The 26,709-nt window shown below is 46.1% G+C and overlaps 1 protein-coding gene across 5 annotated transcripts in view; it reads right to left on the reverse strand.

Moving 5' to 3' along the window:
- Nucleotides 1–26,709, reverse strand: part of TRAPPC10 (trafficking protein particle complex subunit 10) — a 92,592-nt gene that overhangs the window by 23,941 nt on the left and 41,942 nt on the right. For 4 of the 5 annotated variants that reach the window (XM_039480443.2, XM_074389144.1, XM_074389143.1 and 1 more), the window contains 8 exons: nt 23,683–23,794; nt 19,590–19,837; nt 8,158–8,304; nt 7,479–7,593; nt 5,325–5,401; nt 4,194–4,285; nt 2,335–2,475; nt 1,911–2,023 (listed from right to left, as the gene is read on the reverse strand). In XM_039480443.2, the coding sequence (XP_039336377.2) occupies nt 1,911–2,023; nt 2,335–2,475; nt 4,194–4,285; nt 5,325–5,401; nt 7,479–7,593; nt 8,158–8,304; nt 19,590–19,837; nt 23,683–23,794 (1,045 nt within the window). Of the gene's footprint in view, nt 1–1,910; nt 2,024–2,334; nt 2,476–4,193; nt 4,286–5,324; nt 5,402–7,478; nt 7,594–8,157; nt 8,305–19,589; nt 19,838–23,682; nt 23,795–26,709 lie in introns of those variants that run through there. The other variant, XM_074389146.1, reaches the window with a different exon arrangement.

Here is a 26,709-nt window from a genome sequence, read left to right on the forward strand (position 1 = left end):
ACTCTTCCATGAAGACATCTGCTCAGCAACTGCTGTCCAACCCTGACTGGTGCCACAACCGTTGATCCTTGTAGCCAAGAATCACCACCTCAAACCAGTGATATAATCCTCATTTTCCCTTTAAAAACCCTTTCCTGAATATGCATAAAGTCTACTATGGCCCATGTATCCCACTGCAATACCCTATTTCCAAATAACTATCATTTTGTAGACAGGCTCTGTGTGTGTCAACTCTGGTTGACAGATCCTACAGGTTGAGCACCCTTTATCCAAGGTGACTGGGACAGAGTGTTCTGGGTTTGTGATTGTTTTGCATTTCAGAATATTTGCATGACATACTGTTGAGCATCTCAACTCTAAAAATCTAACTGTTCCAATGAGCATTTCCTTTGAGAGTCATGTTGGTCCTCAAAAAAGTTTTGAATTTTCAAACATTTCATATTTCCAGATTAGGAACACTCACCCTATACTGATATGAAACATCCAGAATAGCAATCCAGAGAGACAGAGAGTAGATTAGTGGCTGCAAGAAGGGAGTGGCAGGGTAAGCATGGCCTTTCTTTTTAGGGTGATAAATATGTTTTATTATGACTGTAGTGGCCATGCATGGTAGCTCACGCCTGTAATCCCAACTGGGAGACCGAGGTGGATAGATTCCTTGAGCTCAGGAGTTCAAGACCAACCTGGGCAATATGGCAAAACCCTGTCTCTACTAAAAACAGAAAAATCATCTAGGCATCGTGGTGTGCTCCTGTAGTCCAAGCTACATGGGAAGCGGAGGTGGGAGGAGCAATTGAGCTCAACAAGCAGAGGTTGCAATGGGCTACAGTCGTGCCACTGCACTCCAGTCTGGGTGACAGGGAAAAAAAAAAAGCCAGGTGTGGTGGCCCAGATCTGTGGTTCCAGCTACTTGGGAAGCCAAAGTGAGAGAATCACTTGATTCCCGGAGGTGGAGGCTGCAGTGAGCTGGGACCAGGCCGCTGCACTCCAGCCCGGGTGACAGAGCGAGATGGTCAAAAAGCAAAACAAAATAATATTGACTGTGGTAATGGTTACACACATTTGTGAAATATACTAAATGCTATTGAATTATACCCTACAAATGAGTGAATTATGTGGTTTGTGAATATCATAATAATGCTGTTATATTTAAAAAGAAAAAAAACAGCAGTGTCTTAAAAAAATGAAGAGAAAGGGGCCAGGCACAGTGGCTCACACCTATAATCTCAGCACTTTGGGAGGCCAAGGACAGCTGATCACCTGAGGTCAAGAGTTTGAGACCAGCTTGGCCAACATAATAAAACCCCATCTCTACTAAAAATACAAAAAATTAGCCGGGCATGGTAGAAGGTGCCTGTAATCCCAGCTACTTGGGAGGCTGAGGCAGAAGAATTGCTGGAACCCGGGAGACGGAGGTTGCAGTGAGTCGAGATCGCACCATCGCACTCCAGCCTGGGCGACAGAGCAAGACTCTGTCTGGGGGAAAAAAAAAGAGAGAGAGAGAGAGAGAGAGAGAGAGATGGGAAGAACTTTTTTAAATTAAAAGAGAACTGAGATCTAACAACCACATGTAGTATGTGATACCCTGTTGGACTCTATTAAAAATAACTTATAAAAATATTTTAAGACAAGGAATGTGAATACGGTCTACTCAGTAGATGATATTAGAACCTTATCAATTCTTTGGTTGTGGTTAAGAGACTGTCCTTAATTTTTAGATGATCTGACGTGGTCTATAGTTTCTTAGACTTTAAGCAAAAAGAAAACAGTCAAGGGAAAGACAAAGATACATGTTAGCTACACAGCAGAATGTCAGCGATGATTTACTGTAAGCGGCTGGTTATCTCGCATTCTTTTTACTTGTATAATATTTGAAAATATTCCTAGTGAAGTCTTAAACCTGGTCTTACCTGGGCTGTCTGACGGCTGGCTAGCCAAGGCAAGTATCTCCTGGCAGAAGTGCGTGCGCTCCTCCTCGGTGAGGTGGCGGTCACTAGCTAGAAGGCTGCTGGTCTGCAGGTAGCTGGAGCGGAAGGTAAGGAGCGTGCAGACGATACCGAGGAGTGCAGGGCAAAGTGGGTGCGAAGTCTCCCACAGCCTTCCCAGAGGCTTCAAGAGCCAAAGGGCTTTGTTTTTTTAAGCTATTAGGAACTCAAAATTAGATTTTTTAAAACCTACTAGGCATTTCATTCATTTTTCTACACAATACATACATGTATAAGGCAGAACTTTTCTCTCCTTAATATCAGGTGTGTATAAAACATTCGATTGTGGTCAGTGCTGCTGTATAAACAGAAAACAATGTTCTTGCTTCATGAAAACATTAAAGGATACTTTTCAATTTGTCCAAGGTGCTTCTGACATTCGGCCAGCTGCTTCCTTGTGTGTGTGATGGGGAGTGCCCAGCCCTCAGCCAGGTAATTTTTCAATGCTCCTTGAAGATAGATTTCTGCCTTTTGTGGAGCCTTCTTCCTCCTTGCAAAGTCAACAAACAGTAGCTCTCATTACAGCTAGGGATCATCAACAAACTGAGACACCACCTCTCCCGCCCTGACCTCCATCCTCGACCCCATGCCAGGACAGATGCAGCATCTCTAGATAGCCCTTTTCCACCCACCCCAGTCCATGAGAAAGAGCACCTACTCAGGACGACACAATTAGGCTCCCAGGCAAAGATCTGAGAAAAGAGCGTGTGGCGGTTAAGCACGCAACACACTGCTGGCCTGGCTTCACACGTGCATCAAGGAACTTTCATAGCTGAATCTCAGGATAAGAAAGTGAGTGTATCATTCATGATCTCAAGCTGATAGACAACAAGGCCAATCAGAAAGTGAAGGAAGGGCTTGTCCACAAGTACACTGCTAGTAAGCAAGGAAGGCAGGAAGTCCAGATGCGGGTCTATACTAGCTACCAAAGGCACAGAAACACAGAAGCAGTCTACGGGGCACAAGCAGAAGGGAGCACAGAGCCACTCGGAAACTCAGGCAAAGAGCACTGCACAGGATCCAGCTTCCAGAGAAAGCAGGAGAATTAAAACAGCAACACTTGGCCCCCAAGGCAAAGTTTAAAGCACAACTGTTATGAAGAGATGGGGTCTTGCTCTGTCACCCAGGCTGGAGTACAGTGGTGTGATAATAGCTCACTGCAGCCTCAAACTCCTCAGCTCAAGTGATCCTCCTGCCTCAGCTTCTCCAGTGTAGCTGGGACTACTGGTGTGTACAGCCCTGCCTGCCTTTAAAATGCAAATTAATAAGGTCCCAGGAAGCCTCTCTGCTTCACTAAGGAGTACCTTCCTCCTTAGATACACTACATGGAAATTCAAGACAGCTATATTCTAGCTGTGACTCTGCCATTAAATAGTTAGGTAACTGGCTAAGCTGCTCAAACCACATCTGAAAAAACAAAGTTCACTTGGCTGATCTACGAATCCCTTTCCAGCCAATTCACATGTTCAAATCAATTCTCAAGTCTTGTTTCACCTAATGAAATTACTTGAGTACAGATTTCAAGATCTTATTCCAATCACTTTTTGTTTTAAGAAAATGAAAACAAACATCTTTTTCATTATAACTTATATCTCTTTTCAGTGCTTTGAAATAGTAATCACACGATCCGTTGGGATTTCTTCTCTTTTGAGAGCCTGATTTTATGAAACATACTAGCAATATGCTAAATTTTGAGTCTTTTTTTCTGGAATCAAACTTCAACACTGGGGCTGGAATAGAAACCCTGCAGCATCTGTACACACCTGCTTCCAGTCTCCCCAGATCACCCCTCTTCCACAAACTGGACACATGCAGCAACTTTACATCACTAGCCTTGAGGTTTTTCAATCCTCTTAAGAAATACTTGATAAAACTAGAGAAATGCTACGTACAAAATATGTAAGAATCTACATGTCAATTTACTCATCACTATACTTCCTTAGAATTCTTTAATTAAACTTAGTTACAAAAACTTAGATGTTTAATTAAATAAAAGAACCTCAAAGACCAATACTAGTTATTAAGAGTAACAAGCAGAAAAGCTCTCCACTGGTTTTAGGAGAAACTGAAAAACAAAGTGATGAGGATGGGGTGAGAGAATCTACACTTTTCAATCTATATTTGATGTAGACTCTAACTCCATGTATAACAAATCTTCTCATGTTACTTGTATGTTTAGATTTCAAAGAAAAGTACAAAATCAATTACATGTAAAACTCTGCCAGATCTTTTCCAACAAACTTAGCAGATCGAATCCTCCCAATGCTTGTATACATTTCAATGGTAGCATGAGACAAATCCTGTGGGGAAGTAAGAAAACAATCATGTACTTCAGCTTTCAATGATAGACAAACACTACATTTATTTACCTAAAGCTGACACAAGACATTGTTGGGTTCTTTGTTTTGAGACTGAGTCTTGCTTTGCTGCCCAGGCTGGTGCACAGAGGTGAGATCTCAGCTCACTGCAACCTCCACCTCACAGGTTTAAGTGATTCTTGTCCCTGAGCCTCCCAAGTAGCTGGGATTAAAGGTATGTGCCACCATGCCCGGCTAATTTTCTGTATTTTTAGCAGAGATGGGGTTTTACCATGTGGGCTAGGCTAGTCTCAGACTCCTGACCTCAAGTAGTCCACCTGCCTCAGCCTCCCAAAGTGCTGAATTACAGGCATGAGCGACCATGCCTAGCCCGCAAAAAACATTGTTATTAATGTAACATTATTTTTTCCTTTGCATCTGTTTTTGTGTTTTTTTCTGTAACACAATGTAATCAAAGTTGGTAACCTGTATATAAATTATGAAGCATCATAATAAAAGAAACCCACAAATTCATCCAAAACAGCTAACTTTTCCAAGGACTTTCCACATGTGGGTGACATGCTGGATGTTTCTCGTACCTGTTTGTATAAGAGGTACAGTCATTACAGGAACAACAAACACTCAAGTTGCCCATGATCCAGGGATGACACTCACCCACCATGCTTCTAGGTACACTAATTTACATCTTTCAAAATCAAATACAATAGCTCTGCCCGAGTCCAAATTTCTCCTTTTTATGAGAAAAAGTATTCATTATCCTCTCTTAATAATTTTTATCTGAGCAAACTCAATTTGAACAAAGCTGTTCAAAGATGATTCCATGCCTAATATGGTACCATGGGTACTAATAACAACTATTCCATGTTTTTGTCCACAACTCCCAAGGGTACCAAAGAGACTTAAAAAACCAGCAAAAAGGGGCCCCCAATACCAGCTCCTTCCCAACTCACAGGCCATGTAGCAAAGCCTTCTAGAGACAGGTATTCCATGGAATAGACATTTAACACTTGTTAATACTTACTAAGTAGTGTTTTTCAAAAGCTTCCACTGATGATAATGCCTCTTTCAGTTTCTTATAAGGACTCTGAGCTGTGTTGGCTTAAACAAAAAGAAACGAGAGTCCCTCTTCATTATGAACATTCACATGAGTTTACATTCACCTTCACATACTGCAGGGAGATGACCTCATCTGACTCTTTTGGAAATTCCAAACATGGCTAATGCTAATTGCAACTACATAATTATATATGTTCTCTTTCAATTAACATATTCATAAAATAGTCAAAAGACTTTGTATCATGCTTTTCTCTGATCTTTAGAACTAGACCTTTCAGAAATATATATTACAAATACTCCAATGAATTAAATTACTTCTGAAATGATCTGAAATAGTCTCAAGTTGAAACAGTGAAATATAAATACTGTGTATTTTTTCCCTTAAACATTCATTCAATTTACTAAGAATGCTTCCAGCTCATCAGGTATTATTTAGTAACAGTCTTGCTAAACAATACTCATCATCTATTCCTACCCAAAACAATGTAATGCTCCTTTCAAGGGGCCTTATTATCCAGGAGAAATTTTTTTTTTTTTTTTTTTTGAGACAGAGTTTCACTCTTGTTGCCCAGGCTAAAGTGCAATGGCGCGATCTTGGCTCACTGCAACCTCTCCCTCCCGGGTTCAAGCAATTCTCCTGCCTCAGCCTCCTGAGTAGCTGGGACTATAGGCATGCGCCACCTCGCCCAGCTAATTTTGTATTTTTAATGGAGATAGGGTTTCTCCATGTTGGTCAGGCTGGTCTCAAACTCCCAACTTCAGGTGATCCGCCCGCCTCGGCCTCCCAAAATGCTGGGATTACGAGCGTGAGCTACCGCGCCTGGCCAATTTTTTTATTTAAAAAATGTGCTGGGCACCCTGTCGTGGTGAGCCTCATGTTACATGGCACACTCCAGACTACTTCCTATAAATTTCTCCTGGAAGACCTGCCTTTGTACATGGAAGTATACCTGGCTTTTTAAATATATGTATTTAAAAACAAAAAGCAACAGTCATCTATGTGTTTCTGTAACAAACTGGGATCTGTCTTGGCATTAAACCGTATCATGGACCAAATGTGCCATACTAATGATGAGCATTTAGCACAATTTGAGACTGAAATTTAGTACACTATGTTCTAGATAGGACAGTCTAACAGTTTGCCTGCTGTACTTACAGTAACCATTTTCCTCTGGACTGTTCAAGCAAAAAAGATAACTAACTGCTTCATCTCCTTTTGCACTTATTTGGAAATTTTAGTTATAGTGTTTAACTGGCATGGATTAACAGAGTCGGAGTTTTATTTTAAAAAAAAATTCACAAACTAACTTCCACTAATCCATTACCCTTTATTTTATTGAAATGTATAATTAACTGAAGAAAAGGTTCTTCTTGGTAGTATGTTGTCATAACATTTAAAGAGATTTCCCTTCATTTAAACAATTACTGTTTTATGTTGATCTGCGTATTTCTGTATATTTTTCATGACAGTGCTTGCATCCTATTTGGTGTACTCAGCAAGTAAACTTTGCATTTGAAACAAACAAACAAAAAAATGTGCTGGGAGGCTGGGGTAGGAGAATCACTTTGAGACCAGCCTGGACAATACAGTGAGACTCCATCTCTATAAAACAAAATTTAAAAAAAATTAGCCAAGTGTGGTGGCACACACCTGTAGTCTCAGCTACTTGGTTAGTTGAGGCAAGAGGATCCCTTGAGCCCAGGAGGTTGAGGCTGCAATGAGCCAAGATTGTGCCACTGCACTCCAGTCTGGGCAACAGAATGAGACCCTGTCTCTTTTTTTAAAAAATCGTCAGGTCACATTGTTAGAAAAATAGATCATCTGTAATTCAGAGACAGAGAGAGTGCATTTAGACATGAGCTATAAAAAGTCACTTAGCTCATGAGAAGCTCAGCAACATTTTTGAAATTCCTTCCAATTTCTTAAACTCTCTACTATTTCATTATGCTGTTAAAAGGTAAAATATGTGCATTAATCCAGTCAGCTAATAACGGATATAAGTCTCTAAATGGTGAGTAATGATACTCTTAGAACTTGAGCTAAACGTGCCAACTTGCAAAGGATGCTTTCATTAGTATGCACCTCGCCACTCACAGAGGCACGTACAAAAATCAGTACCTGTTTCTGGCCGCTCAGCTCCCAAGCCTGCCAAAAGGTCCACCGTCCTATTGAGATCTTCTGAGTTCGGTCCTTTCTCTGACACAAGTCCGCACAGATAACCCAAGGACTTTAACTGTTAAGACAAATCCGGAATTTCAATTAATTTGCCATAAGACTCAGTAGGGAATTCGTGAATTTAAATATAAAAATTCAAATCCAGCTAAATTCTAGAAGAAATTGAGCTTTCCTACCCAATGACTCGAATCTGGATATAAAAGTACATCCTACACAACAGCTCCAGTGAGGCTTGGAGGGTGGGAATCCTCCGCTTCTGCCCTTCACGTCCCTGAGTTCCCCAGGCTCCGCCTGCACCTGCACAAGCCCAGCCCCAGCAGCCTACCTGCTGCACACACCAGCACAGCTCTGCCTACAGAGGTGACATTTCAGCACCACCTTCCGTGCCCCCGACTCAGGATACAGAGTCTCTTTCACAGTGCCTGCTGTCTGCTGACCACATTGACATGTAGTCGGGAATTATGACTTCTTTGGCTGCACCCAGATGCCTGCTAAGGCCGCTAACATGGCTGCACCGTGATCTAAATGAGTAACACCTTTTCTCCAGACAGCAGACTTCCTCTGCCACCCAGGCATGGCTGCAGAGACAACGCGAGCATTCCACACTTGGGCAGGTAGGCACCTTTTCTGTGGCATAGCTCCACAGCCCCACTGTGTGGGCAATGTTTGAGTCGATCTGTGCCCGGTCACAGCAGCCTTCTATCCTCTGCAACACCTCCAGACAGCTCAAAAACACCCAGCAGTCCAGAGCACCAGGCGGGACAGAGACCTGTGGGGTGAAAGTACGGACGTGAGAGGGGTGTTCCGGGAAAGTTCTAGCTTGAACAAACCCACATGCTCTAGCCTGAACGTGCAAAACCCTCTGTCCCTCAAGCAGCCACCCCATCTAACAGTGCTGTGATCTGCAGAGCTACAGGAGAGAGAAGGGGCAGAGAACACTAGTCACCTACATTCACACAGGACGAGAAAAGCAGTGACCTACATTCAAATGTGTTGTCAGGTTTTACGTGTAACTTTCAATTGTTGTATTTTTAAGACCCTTATTAAGAGAAAACCTCTGCAGGTCTAGATCTAAAAAACATATACAGAAACATCAATTTTTTAAAAAAGGAAAAGCCTAGAAAAAGACCAAATCTAATCATTTACTCTAAGAGTGAAGACTGGCCACACATCAGTGTCAAGACGGGAGGGAAAACTAAGACCTCAAATGCCTCCTTGGTCACATTTAAGAGCAAGCATGTCCAGCAGGGCACCATGACTCACGCCTGTAATCCTAGCACTTTGGGAGGCCAAGGCAGGTGGATCACAACGTCAGGAGTTCGAGACCAGCCTGGCCTACATAGTGAAACTCCATCTCTACTAAAATTACCAAAAAAAAAATTAAAAAATAATAATAATAAAAGAAAGATCATGTTCAACAGCAGACACTGAATACTGGGTAGAAATACCAGGTGATATAAGGAATTACAGTTCACTCTTTCGGTGTGATAGAGGCAGGATAATTACGTTTGGGAGAAAAAGCTCCCTATTGCTCAGACACACACTGCCGTATTTAGAGGTGAAACCCAATGTGCGTATCTGAAAAATGTCCCAGGGCAAGTGAACAAGGATGCAGATGAGGCAGGACTGGCCAGATGCTGCGTCTCCTATCATTGTTCATGGACCCTACAAGTGCATTTTGTTAGCCTCTCTGCTTTGTACTTACTTGAGCCTTTCCATTTAAAAAACAAAAAAGAAGCATCAGAAACGCAAAAGCGCCTACTGTAGAAGATGCAGTTTCCCCATACTTTAGCACCTCTGAAATAGGAATATGTTTCTCTTAATCAAATGGCATCTTCCACTTTAAAGTGGCAATGCTGATTTCCTCTCTGGTGGCACTAACTTCACGATATATCTAGTTTTGGTGACATGTATTCACCGGTGCTCTTCAAATCACCAATCAACAGGTGACAAGCTGCCAATGCCGGGGAAACTGACTCCCGTTAAGAACTCTTGCAAGGCACCCTGAACACAAATCAAGGATCTGGAACCCACAAGGGAGAAGCAACGAGTGCCATCAAATGTTCCCGTAAAAGCTAAAATGCCCAATTTTTCAAAGATGAGATAAACAAAATCTTTTAGGGGAAAAAAAATCGGTGTAGTAAAAAAAACTGCACAATCGGAAGCTACTTTTATAAAGACGCACAACTCTGTCACCCAAACATATCACGCTGAAGGAAGGCATGGAAAAGTGAGTCAGCAGGACGAAGCTTTGAGATCCCGGACAGAGTGTGTCCCTCCAATTGATGAGCGTCCTCACCAATTGAACCAGAGCAGGCCTGAAGTTGGCTGATCGCACCTTGCAGGTCCACCTGGTTCCCAGGTGCCAGGTGATCTGGAATACTCTTCATCTCCCAAGACGCTGCCACCATCAGGACCCAGTCCATGAAAGCTTCTGTAAACATGCACCCCACTGCCCCCGAACCCCAGGCACACACTGGTAACAGAAAGATCTCCTAGGAGACGAGAGACCCTGCAAAGCAGGAATATGCTCCGTGCTTTTGGTGCAGATGCATCCACAGAGAAGGGAGATGAAGCCCAGGAGCCATAGCGGGGAGCTGCAGCAGAGGGAGCTGGGTGCAGAAGGAAGAGCGGGGCCGGGGTGTGAGGACACAGCGGGGAGCTACGGCAGAGGGCGCCGGGTGCAGAAGGAAGAGCAGCCGGGGCACCAGGGTGGCTCCGCGACCAGGCACTGAACTGAGTCAGCAGGGAAAAGCAGCAGCCAAGAGCTGAGGAGCCGCCTGGCAGACAGCACAGGTGCACCCCAGAAAGGATCCCAAATGGTACCACCAAAATGCAAATGGTGGCATAAATTATTTCATGGCATGATTACAGAATACTTCTCAGTACTTTATTTTTCTCCAAAGAGCAAGTCCTGCTTTGGTAAGCTTGAATGATAGTATTAAAAAAGTAGCAGCGGCAGGTAGCAGCAGCTCTTCTGGGATAAAAACAATAAAACCCAGTGACAACCACCGGCCACTGGCTGCTGAGACTTTGCCTTCAACTTCCAGCCTAGAGGAGGTGGGAGAGAGCAGGCAGGTCCCGCACACACCCACGCCAAGGAACGGGGGCAGGCTTTCATTTAATAACAGAAACCTGAAGGTGACCTCGGCCCCCCTCCCTCCGGAACTCACACCCCCACAGTGCAGACTCTGCCTGGTACCTGCTCTGGTCTCTGCTGCGAGTTCTCACCGGCTCTGTGCTGTAAGCGCCTCGATTTACCAGGAGAATCACAGCTCCCTACATTTCCTATCACACATCATTTTAAATTTAAGTTCTTATGGAGAACAAGCTTTGCATATGAATGTGGCGTGTGATGTGGCATACACAACCCTTCCTGCAGTGCCCTTGCGGAGCTGCTGCCTCTTCTGTTACTACTCACTGTGTGCGACCCTTAGCTCCCACCCAAACCCCAGGCAACGCCCCAAAGGGGACCAGGCACTCTGCTGCTTCTCTATACTTTCAAGGGCCTGACCGAGGTGGGCCCAGCAGCAGCCAGGCCTTCCACAGTAGGACCAAAGACTTCCAGACATGTTAACGAAACAAATTCATTTAAAACCTAATTGCAGTGATACTTCGTCATTGCTTTGAAAAAGCAAGTGGCAAAATATACAACAAGGGGTATGAGGGGCACAAATCCTAAATGTAGAGTCGATGATTTTTACAAATGCAACCACCACCGTAAGTCAAGCAATAAAATTATCCTACAGGGACCATTGTCCTAGAAGGTTCTCTCAAGTTCCTTTTCCCAGTCAAGACCCACCCCAAAGGAGACAGTCCTATCACGACTGCTGTCACCCTCAATTCCTTCTGGTTGATTTGTGAACTTCACATAATGAAATCACAAAGCACATCCTCTTTTGTACACGGGACTACTTCTGTTCAACACGGTATGTTTAAGGTTCAGCTTTGCTCAGTCTGTCAGCCCATTCTTTTTCACTGCTGCTTATTAAACCTTCCTGCAATCTGGCAACAGTTTACTTATCCATTCCAATTAAGTGCCTGCGTTGTTTCCAGTGTTTGGCTACTATGGGTGAAGCTATTTGCAGCGTTACCCCTGCCTCAAGTGGGGGACACCTTCTCAGACTCAGAAGATGGCCCCAGCCCCAAGTATGCAAGCTACTCAAGCAGAACACAGGCAGCACCGGCTCTTCTCCCAGCAGCATCGCCACCAGAGATGCAACAGATGGGGGGCGGGGGAGAGAGTGCAGGAGCCGCCCTGGCTTAGAGGGCTCTTTGCTCACATGTGCCTCCTCTCCTCTACCAGCTACTCAGGCAGAACCAGGACACTCACAACAGCTGCCACCAAAGATCCCAGAGCAGAGCCTCACCATCAGGGGTTTGCAGTTCACATGGCACCCATTAACATGGCTGCGTCAACTTTCTCTGTGCCCAGGGAAACAACAGGAAATTAACCTGAGTCAAATTATCTTGCTAGTTCACAAGCTCCCACGAACATTTCAGTGCTGTCTTCTGTTTGGCCTCATCTTTTGTGGGCACACACCAGGGATGGAATTGCTGGGTCATAGAATAGGCATGTTTAAGCGTTAGTAGACTCTGCCGAAGAGTTTACAGGCGGTCGCATGTCACACAAATTTATCACTACATGTGCGTTCCAACTTTTCTATGTCCTCGCTAACACTTGGAGTTGCTGGACTTTAAAAAATTTTTATTTTACCCATTATAGTGCAGCTTGAGAATAAAAACCAGAAGTCCCATAAACTCTGGAAAACAGATTGTTTCGCAGCCACGGCTTTGAGCCATCCAAACAAATGTCAGCCCCTTAGCTCCTAAATGGTGGCTGACAGACACAGAAACTGGGCACCTCAGCCAACACCATGAAGGTCATGACTCTATGGCAGCATCTGCCACCCAGCATGACACAGCATCTAACACAACAAAGACCAAGCCTCCGCTCTGCCCTGAGAGCCTGACACTGAACGGCAGAGTGTGCAGCTTGGTCACCTCACTCTGGAAACAGGTGGTGGCCTCACTGTCTCCAGAAAACTCACATTTCCCTAATGGGTCATTAGACACTTCTTGGCCTTTCGGGTATCATCTTTTGTGAATAACAGACTTTTTTTTTTTTTTTTAATTTTAGAATAACAGACTTTTTAAACAAATTCTTAATTTATATGATTTAATTTTTTAGAGCCCCCTCTTCTCCTGATTGCTGTATTAGCAATGACACGTGCAATTTTACAACTTCCAAGTATAAAATTAAAGGCATTCTTGTAATTCTTTCTTTTGATACCCCTACCATTTGAGCGTACGCTACACACTGGAAAGCACACGTGTCCTAAGTGAACCCCTGATGTGCCTCCCATGAAGGCAGCTCCCGCAGGAACTCCCTGCCAGTCACCAGCCCCTCTACAAATCACCTGCCAGACAGCTCGCAGCAGACTGCTGTAGCTTCACTGTGAACTTCAGATACAAGGAATCAAAAAGCATGTCTTCTCTTATCACCTGAACCCGGGAGGCAGAGGTTGCAGTGAGCCACGACTGCACCACTGCACTCAGCCACGACTGCACCACTGCACTCCAGCCTGGGCGACAGAGCGAGACTCTGTCTTGGGGAAAATGAAGTATGCCTCTCTTGTGTCTGGCTTCTTTAGCTCAACTTGAGATTGGTAAGAGTCGTCCACACGATCCATTCACGTTCACCACTGTACCGTACCACGCTGCCGGGCCACGGTGGAATGTCGTCGTCCTCCCTTGGACAAGATGAACATCTGAGTTCTTCCCCATTTCTGGCTCTGATAACTCAGTGCCACAAGTAGCTCTGTACTTGCCTTTTGATGCATGTGTGTGCACGTGTCTGTATAAACGAGGGGTGGATCTGCTGGGTCACGGGGCATGTGTTGTAATGGCCATACCCGCTAGACGTCATAAACGGCCTTCCAAAGTGGTCACAGCAACGCACACTATCATGAGTGAGTGCCAGTGTCTCCACCCTCCTGCTAATACCTGAGGAAAGCCTTTCATCCTGGCCATTCTGGTGGGTATGTGACAGTACTTCATTAATCCTGGTTTCAGCTTGCATTTCACTATGACTCGGGAGCCTGAGCCCATTTTCACACGCGGATCGGCCATTTGGATTTCCTCTCTTGCCTGTTTTTCTATTGGTTTGTCAGTCTTTCTGCATTGACATACATGAGTTCTTCACAATACGCCCTGGATACAAGCCCTTTCTTTTCTGTATGTACTGTTCATACTCTTCCACGCCGCAGACGGCCTCCTCACTCCCTTCAGAGTACCTTTAGGTGATGAGAAGCGCTGATGTGTGTGTGGTCTCACGTAGGACCCTCTTCCTTCACAGCTATGGTATAACCATCAAGGTTTCATGTCCTACTGAAGAAATATTTGCCAACCTAAGGTCCCAAAGATATTTTCCCATGTTACCCTCTAGAGTTTTCTTATTTTATTTTTCATGTTTAGATGGAAACTCCACCTGGAATTTTGTTTATGGGGTGAGATCAAGATTTGTTTTTGCTTATGGATATCCAGTGGACCCAGAACCATCAATTCACTAAATAAATTTTTCTTGAACCCATTTATTTAAAACCTATCTGCTAGATGCAATGATTCATTCTGGTAATCCCAGCACTTTGGGAGGCTGAGGAGGGTAGATCACTTGAGCTCAGGAGTTCAAGACCAGCCTGGGCAATATAGTGAAACCCCATCTCTACCAAAAAATACAAAAATGAGCTGGGCATGGTGGCACGTGCCTGTAATCCTGGCTACTCAAGTGGCTGAGGAAGGAGAACTGCTTGAACCTGGGAGGCAGAGGCTCCAGTGAGCCAAGATCACGCTGCTGTACTCCAGCCTGGGTGACAGAGTGAGACCCTGTCTCAAAAAACTAATAATAATAATAATAAAACGAGTAATAATAAATAAAATCTACCTCAACTGCCTTCCGGACTCTGCCTTTTCCCTTGGACCATGGCAGAAGTTGCTAAACTCTCCACTTCTCTCTGCCCTCTCCCTCACTAGGTCCTACCTTTCATGGCTCCCTACTGGCCACAGAACAAAGGGCCACCTTCAAGGTGACACACAAAGACCTTCGGAATCTCCCTTCATTGTCACCAAGCCCTCCCCTGCCCCTGAAGTTGCAGCGAGACCAGGCTCCTTCAGCGCGCCTTCGTTAATGCCATCTTCTTTGGCCGAGATGCGCTCTCCCGCACCGCCATCAGCCACACCTACCTGGTGAATTTTTACTCCTCCTGCTCATTCCTTACCATGTAAGCTTCGTAAGACCAGGGATTCTATCACTCTCTGCTGAAGATACAGTGACAACACAATAGTTGGCACAAAACAGATGCTCAGTGAAGATCTGCTGAGCCAATGAATCTTTGTAACCGAGTTCACACAGGGCCTCCTCTAGAAAGCTTTCCTAGCATCTCTCAGGCACCTGCAAATGTTACCAAGCTGACCTGAGGTGCCCGGCAAGGCTGCCTTTCCCTCCCTTACGGTCCCCTGACAATACTTTGTCACTACTTGGACACTGTGCTGATGATCCGTGGCAGCCTCATGCGGGCAGGTGGGCCCTTTTCTCTTCATTTACGTGCTCCCCCTACCCGTTTCCCACAGTACCTGGCAGGCAAGGACACATTTCTTGAATGATTCTTCTGTGTTCTCTTTCCTTTTGTCCAGGGAGCCATCAGTTCTTCTTCAGCAATACCTCTCACAACCACCCCTCCTCCTCTGGTCCACTCCTGCCACTCCTCCAGCTCAGGCCCTCACGGTTCAGCGTCACACAAGATCCCCCTCCCCACAAGCAGGCGCACCCAGCAGGGTGTCAGGTACACTGTAAGCCCTTAGTAAACACGACCTACACTCCCCAGGCTACATCTCTGCCAAACCTGTACCTCAGAATGCCAATCCTAGCCAGCCAGCTTTGACTATAAACCTTCTTCTTCCTCTGGTTAAACCTGCAGGTGGGCCACACACAGCCTCTGTTCACCAACTGTCCACCTAACTCTGACGGCGTCCCATTTGCGATTCCGCCGTGTCCCAGGCTAGGCTAGGTGACTCTCCTGGGGTCAGGAGGAGTCCCGACCCTGCTAGGCCCACACCGTCTGCTACTTAACCAGAACCTAAGCTGGTAACAGTGCTGAATGAAACACATTCCAAATCCCCCCAGAAAAATCACTTGGGCAATCATTGTAACAAACACATTATGGCCTTCTAGAAAGTATCTTCCTCATTCTTCTAACTTGGCAACAAAATATATACATATCATATTTTTTTCTTAACAAAGGTGCAGGAGAACAGGCATCACTAGTGTGACTGAAAATGGGAAGACCTTTATGTAGGACAAACTGACAATGTATATTAACAGCTTTAAAAACATATCTATCTTCGACCTTCCAATTCTACTTGTATGAATTTACACACAAAGATGTATGTACAGGGATACAAACTACTGCAACTGCAAAGAATTCTGAAGAATGCGAATGTCCAAATAGGAACAAGGAAATAATTCAGTTAATCTATATATAAGGCGGCCACAGACAAAAAAGGGCACCTCTTCTTGCTAGCAAAAGCAATATTTCTTCTGCATATTTGTCTGTATTCTCCAAATTTACATAAAGAAAACATTCAACTTTTGTAAATGGAGGGAAAATAAGAAACTGCTACAGAAAAAAAGGAGGAAACACTCTGTGGAGGAGGATCCTGAACTCGCGGAACTGGCCCCGCTTCACGGGTGTTACCGCTGACCCCAGCAGCTAGCTGTGCAGGGAAGGCACAATTTCCATTCCTACAAATTTCCCCTCAAGGGAGTGGGTCCAAGGCTAGTAAGCGGCACCCACAGGGTAGAGGCCTCTATCAGGCCATCTTGCTCCCCACCTCAGCCCTCGGTGCCCCTGGAGTGTGGACCAACCCCCCCAGCCAGGCAGGGCTTGTTTCCATCACAGCTGGCCACTTCGTTGCCTCCCATTCTCTTTAAATAAATGAGGTACTTTAAATCAACTGGTAAACCAACCAGGATGTAATCAGGACATGTTTGATAAGCCACCCCCTGGAAATTGGGGCACCTTCCCACCCCCCAACCACCGGGCCTCTGCTCAACTGCAGCCCTCAACAACTAGATAAGAGTAAAAACTACTGCACAAGAAGAGAAAATCACAGCCAGACATGGCAACTCAGGCCTAGAATCCCAGCACTTTGGGAGGTGAGCAGGGAGGATCACTTGAGCCCAGGAGTTCAAGACCAGCCTGGGCAACACAGCAAGACACTCAATGCTACAAAAAAATTTAAAAATTTTTTTAAAAGGAGAGAAAGAGAAACACTTCTGACATGAAGTTACTGGTGAAATCCTGTAAATAAACAGTGTGAACCTCAGTGTTGATCAAACACAGGAGCAAAGTGTGCAAAGAGGACTGTGTGGGCTTCAACACAAGTGACAAGAGAGGCTGTCCTCTCCAGCCCGGGAAGCCAGGAAGCCAACAGGCACAGCCGTGCTAAGGAGAGGCATCCAGCTGTATACATAAGGAGGAGATGAGGAAACGGGAAATGGGTTCTTAGAAGGAAAGAGACTGAGAGACTGTGAGAAAGTCAACAGGGGGTGGCAAGTCCTTGCCTCAAATCCAGCATTCGGCTTTGGCCACCTCCTCTCACTAGAGACACACAATTCTACAGTGCAAAGAAGTGCAATAAATATGACTAAAAGGAATGGGGCAGCCTCCACTCAAGGAAAGATCAAGGGGACAACAACTTCATTCAGCAAAGAAAAGGGCTCAGAAAATACACCACGGATAAGAAGCTCCTCACACAATACAAAGCCTTGAAAATGCCTCAGTGACTTCCCATACATGCGGACGAGGGCCTAGAGAAGCCAACAGACCCCGTGCGGCTCCTGTGAACTCTGACACTTCCAGAAAGTCCAGAGCCCACACCCTCAATTACTTACACATTTCTCCTTCCAGGCACATGGTAGTAACAGACCTACTTCGACCTCCTTCCACAACGGTCTCAGGCATTCCAGAACTCAGGAGAATTGCTACGAAGTTCCTAAGGGCCTGCTCCATAGAAGGAAAGCCCACAGGAGCAGGTGAGCGTGCCGCTCTGCCAGGAGTGAGTGCAGCACCATGTGCTATGCTGCTGCTCCCCAGGCCTCCATGCCACCTGCACACGCCCGCTCGAGGGCAGCCACGGTGGGGCAGGCACACTAGTGCCAGCAGAGGAAAAGGACGTCTCTGCTTGGCCTCTGAGGTCCACTTTCCACATCTTGGCGCCCTGCTCTCTGCTAGGGGAGCTGTATATAACACATCAGGGGGCTCCCTGACTACCAGCTTCCAGGGTGCCTGGAGGAGTTCAGAGGGAAGGATGAGGGGTGGGTGTAGGTGCCGACCTCCCTCCTTGTGGAACTGCCTTGGGCCAGTGGCCCCCTGAGTTGCAGGGCACAGCCCCCGGGTCAGCCCACTCTGCACTCGCCCTGTCTGGCTATGGCGATTTTTCTCCTCCCTCTGCAGGATGGCAGCCATGCTATTCCCAGACAACCTTCTGAGGCTGGAAAAACAACTTAAGATTCTTAAATCCTGGCGTTCATGAATCAGCAGGGCCCAGCAATGAAGGGACTGAGTCTGCACCGTCCTCCGAGGCTTCCTACACCTGCCCCAAACCGGGCAGCAGCCCTTTCCAATCAGCCCTCCTGAGGCCATCTCACTCAGATGTCATATCTGAATCATTTGGACTCAAATAAATTTTTTCCCCCTATCAACTAGTAGGAAAAATATCTCAAAATCAGGTAAAGTCCCTAGGCACACATGAACAGAGAGCCCGGCTCTAGGAATGAAGGGTCTCCTCACAGCCCCATCCCCAAGCTGCAGAGTTAGGGCTGAGCAACCCAAAAAGGGTCTCTAAACACATGTGATTATAGGCAGTCCAGGGTGTCACTTCGAGGTGGAAAATGTGGCTTTTCCTCATTTTCTTGCTTAGGGGAAGAAAAATATTTGATAAAAATGCTTAAGTTTCTGAGTTTGTGACTTGGGTTAGTACAGAGCTTAGCTCTGAAATAAGAATTTCTCCTTTTGAAATTAACTAAAACATATTTATCTTCATTTATCTGTTAAAATTATTTCAAACCAAGTACACAAAAATATGGTCCTCTATTATGAAACACCATCCCCACCAACAGCTTCTACTCTTCAGACCTTCTTTAAAAGGCCACACGATGACCGTGCCCCTCAGAACTCAATTCTGCAAGCCAAAAGGGCACTCCCCTGGACCGGACTCTAGGACTAGCCAGCTGTATGACTCAGGGTAAGGTGCCTATCACTTCCAGACTCGTTTCCTTCTTTACAAAACAGTCTGACTCACTCACTCAGGAGATCTTAGCCAGGGGTACACACGAATCCTCAAGTCGCAAGTATCACTTGCATGTGTGTGTGAGTTGTTCTGGGTAGAGAGGACACTGAAACAAGATCAGCAGACTGGATGCGGTCTCCACACCCCTTCCCTGTGGGCAGTGAGTTCAGTGCTCAGGTGAACTCTTACTGCCCACAGGGAAGGGGTGCAGTAAGTGTAGTGAGGTAATGCATCTTCCATTAAGCTTTGTACCGCCAATCAATGGGGCACAGCCTGCTATGTGTCAGTCCCATTACACCTGCATGGCCATGTGCGAAACTATTTATCTGAAAAGACAAATAAAATAAATGTCTACATGAAATAAAATAAAACGTCTACATGTAAAACCAAGCTCTGCGCGTCCCTCAGGTGAGCGACTCTTCCCCATGGAGATTGCTCATGCAGCAGTGCAGGCCACAGCCAGCCAGGGAACCTCACTGAGAAGCTCATCTAAGAGGCTTGCTCTGGACCAGCACAAACTTCACCATGTTGAGAGCAGAGTTCTATTTTTGAGCAATTAACGTAAAAGGTAACTGAGCAAATAATCAGACATTCAGAGAAGAAAACTCTTTCTTAAGTGCAAACAGTTCAATGCTGGGACCTCAAGGTCCAGTTTCCTGCTGGCACAATCAAGCAATGGGTTAATGGGGAAAAGAGCCAACTCACTTCCAAGAGCTTCAGTTCCTGCACACAGTTGTGCAGCAGCTCTAGGGCGCGCTGGGCCACCTCCCACGGCCTCTGCAGGAAGAGCAGCAGGGTGCACTGGCGAGAGAACAGGTAACTGCGCAGATCTAACAGGGTGGCTTCTCGCCTCTGGATCGATTCCCGCTTCTCCATATCTATGGGCTTTCGGAGGATCAATCCGTTCCAGCTCTTCACTGGCTGGCAGAAAAAAGTCAGCCAGTTGGCACCATCTAAACAAACACACATCATGAAAGGTGCTGACTGCGGGTACTTCACCTTCCTGAGCTTCCTGCTCAGGCTGAGGATGGTGGGCAAATAGGCGGCTTCATAACCAGTTGTCCTATGACCATTGCCCACCCCACTCTTGGTCTAGGGATAGGGATGTGCGCCCATGTGGCTCCGAGCGCTGACACCCAAGCTGAGCGAAATATGACCCAGGCAACAAGGCACGCCACCCTACCATGCCCAGAAAGTCATGGGTGGGAGCTGAACAGGTGAGGAAGTCACTCAGAGACCGACGGGCCGCACGGTTAGGAAGGCTCAGGCCGAGGGAGGGCTCTAGTCTTAGGCTGCAGCGTGACTGAGCTTCATTACCTTCACCTGTGGGCTGGGTGCAGCCTGCTCTGACCGTCCTGCTGCTCTTGGCCTTCCTTATTTCCCTAACTCAACCACATCACCTCCCTGAGTCAAGCTCCTAGACGAAGGGACAGGGAGGACTTGGTAGCAGCACGCAGAAGGGAAAAAGGATGATTGCCTCTCAAAAATGTCAGCAGGGCTCCCAGAGGTTTCCTTACACCCCTAAGACTCAAATATCATCTCAAAATAAGCATAACAATGTAGAATAACAAGTCCATCAATCATTATTGAAAACGTTTTCATGTATTTTTCTCACTCCAACAGAGAGGTGTCAAAACCAGCTCATTCCTAATGGCATCCTGACATGGTTAAACACTGACGTGCCAATGCCAGGTAATGCTCCCTTGACTGACGTGAGCTCCTCCTCAGAGCTGCTGGAGCACACGGCAGTGCGATGTGGCAGTGCGACGTGGTAGTGTGGTGTGACCACCATCCCAGCGCCAGCAGTTCCCTTTGCTAGGCTTCCCTCCCACCAGGATTCTCACAGGGAACTCTCACGGGGAACTCCCACGTTTCAGTCAGGCCTCTGTGCCAGTACTGCCCCCACAGAGAGGCCACCCCAAAGCCCTAAGCTCCGAGGGAACATACTGTCCCATCCCTCTCCTGAGCCCCTTTCTACAACTCAGACCGACTACTATGGACGGCAAGTGACAGATTTACTTTTCTGTGCCAGTTTCCCCTTCATATAAGTGCCGTAAAGGAAGGTATTTTGTTTTATTCCTCCCTGTATTTAGAACAGTGCCTGGCACACAGTGGTCCCTAAGTATTCGTTGAATGAAAGAACAAAAATGAACCATCTTACTCAGCGGCAAAACTTGGTCCAAGCTTACTTCTGGATTTTAAATTGCCCCAGATTTAAAAACTGACAGAAAAAAACAAATACATTAGGTGAAATACCAGAAATACGTAAGCTATTGCAGCCTTGAAGGCCCCTTCCCACATGCACTGACATCCACTCAGGTGCCTGGTCCCTAAAGCTCCAAGCATCTATTCTGCTGCCAGGGACCATATGGTCTTTATCTTAGAAATGACACTTAGTACTCAAGGTTGTGTGTGTATATGGCATCACAGGCACACGAACCTGTGATTAACAGCCTGCCCGAGGCCACCAAATGCCCTCAGAATGTACAGGTTAAACACAACTTTTGCAAGCTCATATGATACAGCCTCAAGGTTGTTAACCCGCTCATCTCACGGTAATTAGAAACTCTGATTGGCAGTTTTAGATTTCTTGATTAAAAACCTAAATAAACTGATTAATTCTGGGCATTCTTTCATAGGGGTTCTCCATGAAAAGATTGGGGACTATTCTATTTGGTGCTTAGTGAAAATATTTTGAATTAATGTATGTACCAGTTATTACCATTTCTTTATTAAATTCAAACTTCTTTTGCCAAATAAATCTATTTTTTTATTTTTATTTTATTGTTTTTCTTTGAGATAAAGTCTTGCTGTGTCACACAGGCTGGAGTGCAGTGATGTGACCTCGGCTCACTGCAACCTCTGCCTTCTGGGTTCAAATGATTCTCCTGCCTCAGTCTCTGGAGTATCTGGGATTACAGGCACACACAACCATGCCTGGCAAATTTTTTTGTATTTTTAGTAGAGATGGGGTTTCACCATGTTAGCCAGGATGGTCTTGATCTCCTGACCTCATGGTCCACACCCACCTCGGCCTCCCAAAGTGCTGGAATTACAGACGTGAGCCACTGCATCCAGACCAAATGTATTTTCCAAAAAAAATAAATAAATAAATAAGATATTTTAAAAATATGTATGTATAGGCTGGGCATGGTGGCTCATACCTCTAATCTCAGCACTTTAGGAGGCCAAAGCGGGAGGATCACTTGAGACCAGGAGTTCGAGGCCAGCGTGGCCAACACGATGAAACCCCATCTCTACTAAAAATATAAAAGTTAGCCAGGCATGGTGGTGCACACCTATAGTTCCAGTTACTCAGGAGGCTGAGGCACAAAAATCACTTGAAGCTGGGAAGCAGAGGTTGCACTGGGCCGAGATCTCACCACTGCCCTCTAGCCAGGGGGACAGAGTAAAACACTGTCTCAAAAATAAATAATAAATAAACAGGCTGGGTGTGGTGGCTTAGGCCTGTAATCCCAGCACTTTGGGAGGCCGAGATGGGCAGATCATGAGGTCCAGAAGTTCCCGACCGGCCTGACCAACATGGTAAAACCCCGTTTCTAGTAAAAATACAACAAATATTATCTGGGTGTTGTGGCACACACCAGTAATCCCAGCTACTGGAGAGGCTGAGACAGGAGAATCGCTTGAACCCAGGAGGCGGAGGTTGCAGTAAGCCGAGATCACACCACTGCACCCCAGACTGGGTGACAGAGCAAGACTCAGTCTCTAAACAAATAAATAAATAAATAGGATACATAAAATACAAGCAACAGAGTTTACCTCTTCTATTTTTTTTTTTTTTTTTTACTTAGTAGACACTTTCTTTGGTTATATGTCTCTTTTGGAATCTCAGGAGAGTGAGATATCCAGACCTGAACTTCATAAGCACTACGAGCCAGTACCCACCAGCACCGCTGATAATTTCCAGAGTGAGGACAGTGCTCACAGCTAACGCTGACCATTCCCATACTTCATCTCCCTCCAGGTCCTCCAGCTGACACTGGGGCTCCTCAAAATTACTCTTTGGTGACAAGGGTTCTCCAAAAGGACACTGGCAAAGATGCCCACTATAGCACTGCTTGTGATTAAAGAAGCAGAGAAGAACCCAATGTCCAACACCAGGGAACAGAACTGAGCCAGGAATCCCAACTGTAACAAAAACAACTCCAAACCTTCCCTGTTAACCTGGAAGGATGCCCTCGATGGGCTGTGAGTAAGAAAAAGGAGCGAGAGAGAAACATCTACATAACATGGCATCACTTTGATCAAAGGAAGTATCAGCGATGAACACTGAGGACAGTAACCAATGTTTCTCTTTGTGCATGGTTTCACTGTGCCAATTCTCTAATTTTAGAAGAACTTAAGGTATTATTTTAAAGTGTAAAAGAAAGATGAACACCCAAGGGTGTTATATAAGCTCACAGCAATGAGCACTTGAGCATTCCAAAGACAACCCCTGGACAGAAGGGAAAGGGACATCTGTCCCCTCTGATTTTAACAAGGGACAGAACTGGAAGCATCACCAGTTGTACAAAGGGCATTTCAGACTTGGAAAACAGCTCTTTTTTCATTTGCTTTTGTTACTTAAGATTCTTCTAAAACTGAAAACGACTATTCTTAATTCTCACTTTATTTCCTCTAGGAATCATGAGAACATATCTGATGATATGACGTGTATAAAAACAACAACAAAAGATGTGCACTCATTAGGTAAATAAATGGCCGCTTCGAGACCATCTGCAAGTGGAGAAGGGCACACTAAGAGAAGGACGAGGTACTGAAGGCCGCTACTCACCCCCGGCCCCGAAGTTGACAACATACTGAGAGAAGAGGGCGTCCAGCTCGTCGTACTGCACCAGGGCGTCCTCGAACTGCTGCAGCATCTCGAAAACAAAGGCAAGCTCCTCCTATTCACCCAAGATGCATTTTTTAAAAAAGCAAAAACGTAAATCAACTTATGGAAGACACAATAAACAGCCATTAAACATTACAACAGAGAAAGGCGTCAGCACTATGAATAAGTGATGACCATACATGTCAACATTCACGCATGCAGGAGAAGCTGAAAAAGGCCAAGGTAATTTCTGAGTGACCTCGACCTACTGGCAGCACTGGGCATACTGGTCAACCCCTTGTCCTTGGGATGCTTCCTGGTGTCAGGACGTGGCCCCCTGCTCCCCTCACCCCTCGCTCCGGCTCCCTCTGGTCAGGCGGCTGGTTCCTCTCGTTTCCCTGGCTCTCTGCTGGAGGCCCCAGGGCTCAGCCCTTGGATCTACCTATCAACACTCACTATTCCCTGTCAGTGACCGAGCCCCCTGAGTGATGTGAAGATGACTCTGTGTGCCATCTACACATCATAACCACCACACGTTTAGGACTACAGCTCAGACCCGATTCTGGCTCCAGCAGCATGCACAGCACACTTGTGTGGACCCTTAACAGGCAGCTCAGGCTTACACATGGAAACCCAAACCTTTCCCAAGTGCTCCACCCACGGTTTTCCCCATTTCAGTCAGCAGCTGCTCATCACATTCAAAAGAGAATCCTAAATCCTTTCAAGGCATCCCCAAGGCCCTGCAAAATCTATGTCTCCCACCCCCACCCCTTCCCAGCAGCACCCCTCTGGCCTCAGCTCCACCACCAAGGCCTCCTCACTGCTGCTCACATGTGCGTGGCAGACAGCTGCCTGGGGGCCTGTGTGCTACCCCACCTTGGGGGCTGGAACACCTCCTCTTCCTCTAAACATCCACAGGCTTGCTCTGCAGCCTCCTGCAGCTCTGGCTAAGTCCCGGCCCAGTGAGGCCTCTTCTTCCTCCTGCCCTCAGCCCAGCACCCACACCATCTCCGCCTGTGGCACTCTCGCCCTAGCATCTGCATCACTTCGTTTCCTGTGTCTCCTCCACTGTCACACGAGCTCCTAAGAAACGTGCACAGACAGGTGCCGGCATCGAGCGGAGGGCCTGGCACCTGTCCATGCACAGTAACCTTGGCAGAATGAGCAAATGAAGAGAGACAGTGACAGGTGACTGCTTTCTGATCTCTGTTACTGAGCATTAAGAAGTAAAGATCAGAAGGATATGCACCCACATAAGCCTCCCCTGACGTGGTCAGGTCTTTGGAATCCAGTTCTACCCCATGTACTTGTGGACATTACTCCCGGACCCCTAAGGGCCTGGGTCCCACTCACTAGGTGAGAACTGAGAGCTCTCCTTTCTCTCCTTCGTATCTTGCTTCCCCTGAAAACACGAGTGGGCTGTGTTTTACAACAGAAACTGCTAAGTTACATTGAACTTCCTTTTCTTTGTGAAGTATTTTCAAGATTGAGTACTCTAATAAACTAATCTTTTTCTTTTAAATTGTGATAAAATGTATGTAACATTAAAACTGACCAACTTAACCATTTTTAAGCGTATAGCTCAGGCCGGGCACAGTGGCTCACACTTGTAATTCCAGCACTTTGGGAGGTCAAGGTGGGCAGATCACTTGAGGCCAGGAGTCTGAGACCAGCCTGGCCATCATGGTGAAATCCTGTCTCTACTGAAATATAAAAATTAGCTGGGCGTGGTGACGGGCACCTGTAATCCCAGCTACTCAGGAAGCTCAGGCAAGAGAATCGCTTAAACCCAGGAGGTGAGCAGGTTGCAGTGAGCCAAGATCGTGCCACTGCACTCCAACCTCGGTGACAGAGCAAGACTCCAAGAGTACAGCTCAACAGCCTTAAGCGCACTCACACTGTCACGCAGCCAATATCCAAAAGGTTCTCATCTTCCCAAACAGAGGCTCTGTCCCATTAAACATTCATTCTCATTCTCCCTCTGCCAGCCCCTGGCACCCTCGCTCCTCTTCTGTCTCTGAATCTGAGCACTTGTGGAACCTCACATAAGCAGAATCACAGTCTCTGTCCCTACATGCCTGCCGTATATCACTCAGCATCACGACCTCTAGGTCCATCCATGCCGTAGCATGTGTCAGAATTTCCTTCCGTACTCGTTTTAAATTCTCAACTAATGTCAGACCATGCAAAAAAAAAAAAAAAAAAAAAAAAAAAAAACTAGCTTCCACATAGCCCTTACTCAGCTTCCTGAACACTGCCATCTTATATAACCATGGTATAACTGTCAAAACCAGAAAATTAACCTGAGTATAATACTATTAACTAAACAGCCCTCATTGGAGTTTCAGTGGTTTTTCCACTGACGTAGCTGTTTCTGCTCCAAGACCCTACCCTCGACCCCCGGCCGGTCCAGAATTGTTGCTTCCTTCAGCCCCCTGCAGTCTGTCAGTTTTTCCGTCTGTCTGTCACCACCGTGGCACCCTTGGAGAGTGCTGGGTTGTCTAATCTCCCTCCACTTGGGTTCGTTCGACATGTTCCATGACTGTCGTGAGATTATCATTTTTTACAGAGAAAAGATACTAAGTCTTTCTCAGCGCATCTTACCAAGGATTTCGTGAGATGGACACAAGTCCTTACGGGTGGGATTGGCCCTATCGTTTCGTTCAGGTGGTATGTACCTGGTTTCCCCACTGCAGAGTGGCTACTGCTCCCTCAAGCTGACAGACATCTCAGGGGCCACCTGAGACCGTGCAAGCCCACCTCTTCTCAGGCCTTTGCTCACCACTCTGGGCATCCATCAGTAATCCTGCCTCCAACAGTTCTTGCTGGGGTGTTGGCCTAAAAGTGATTTTCTGTTTTTCTTTCCTTCTGTGTTTAAGTGGACTTCTTCTGTAGGGAAGAGCTGACCCTTCTCCTCCATTTATTTATTTAACTGATGTCTATCGGTACAGATTCATGGATATTAGCAACTCTACCCTTATTCACTCT

The sequence above is a fragment of the Saimiri boliviensis genome, chromosome 18, assembly GCF_048565385.1.
Source record: "Saimiri boliviensis isolate mSaiBol1 chromosome 18, mSaiBol1.pri, whole genome shotgun sequence".
Classification (NCBI taxonomy): Eukaryota; Metazoa; Chordata; class Mammalia; order Primates; family Cebidae; genus Saimiri; species Saimiri boliviensis.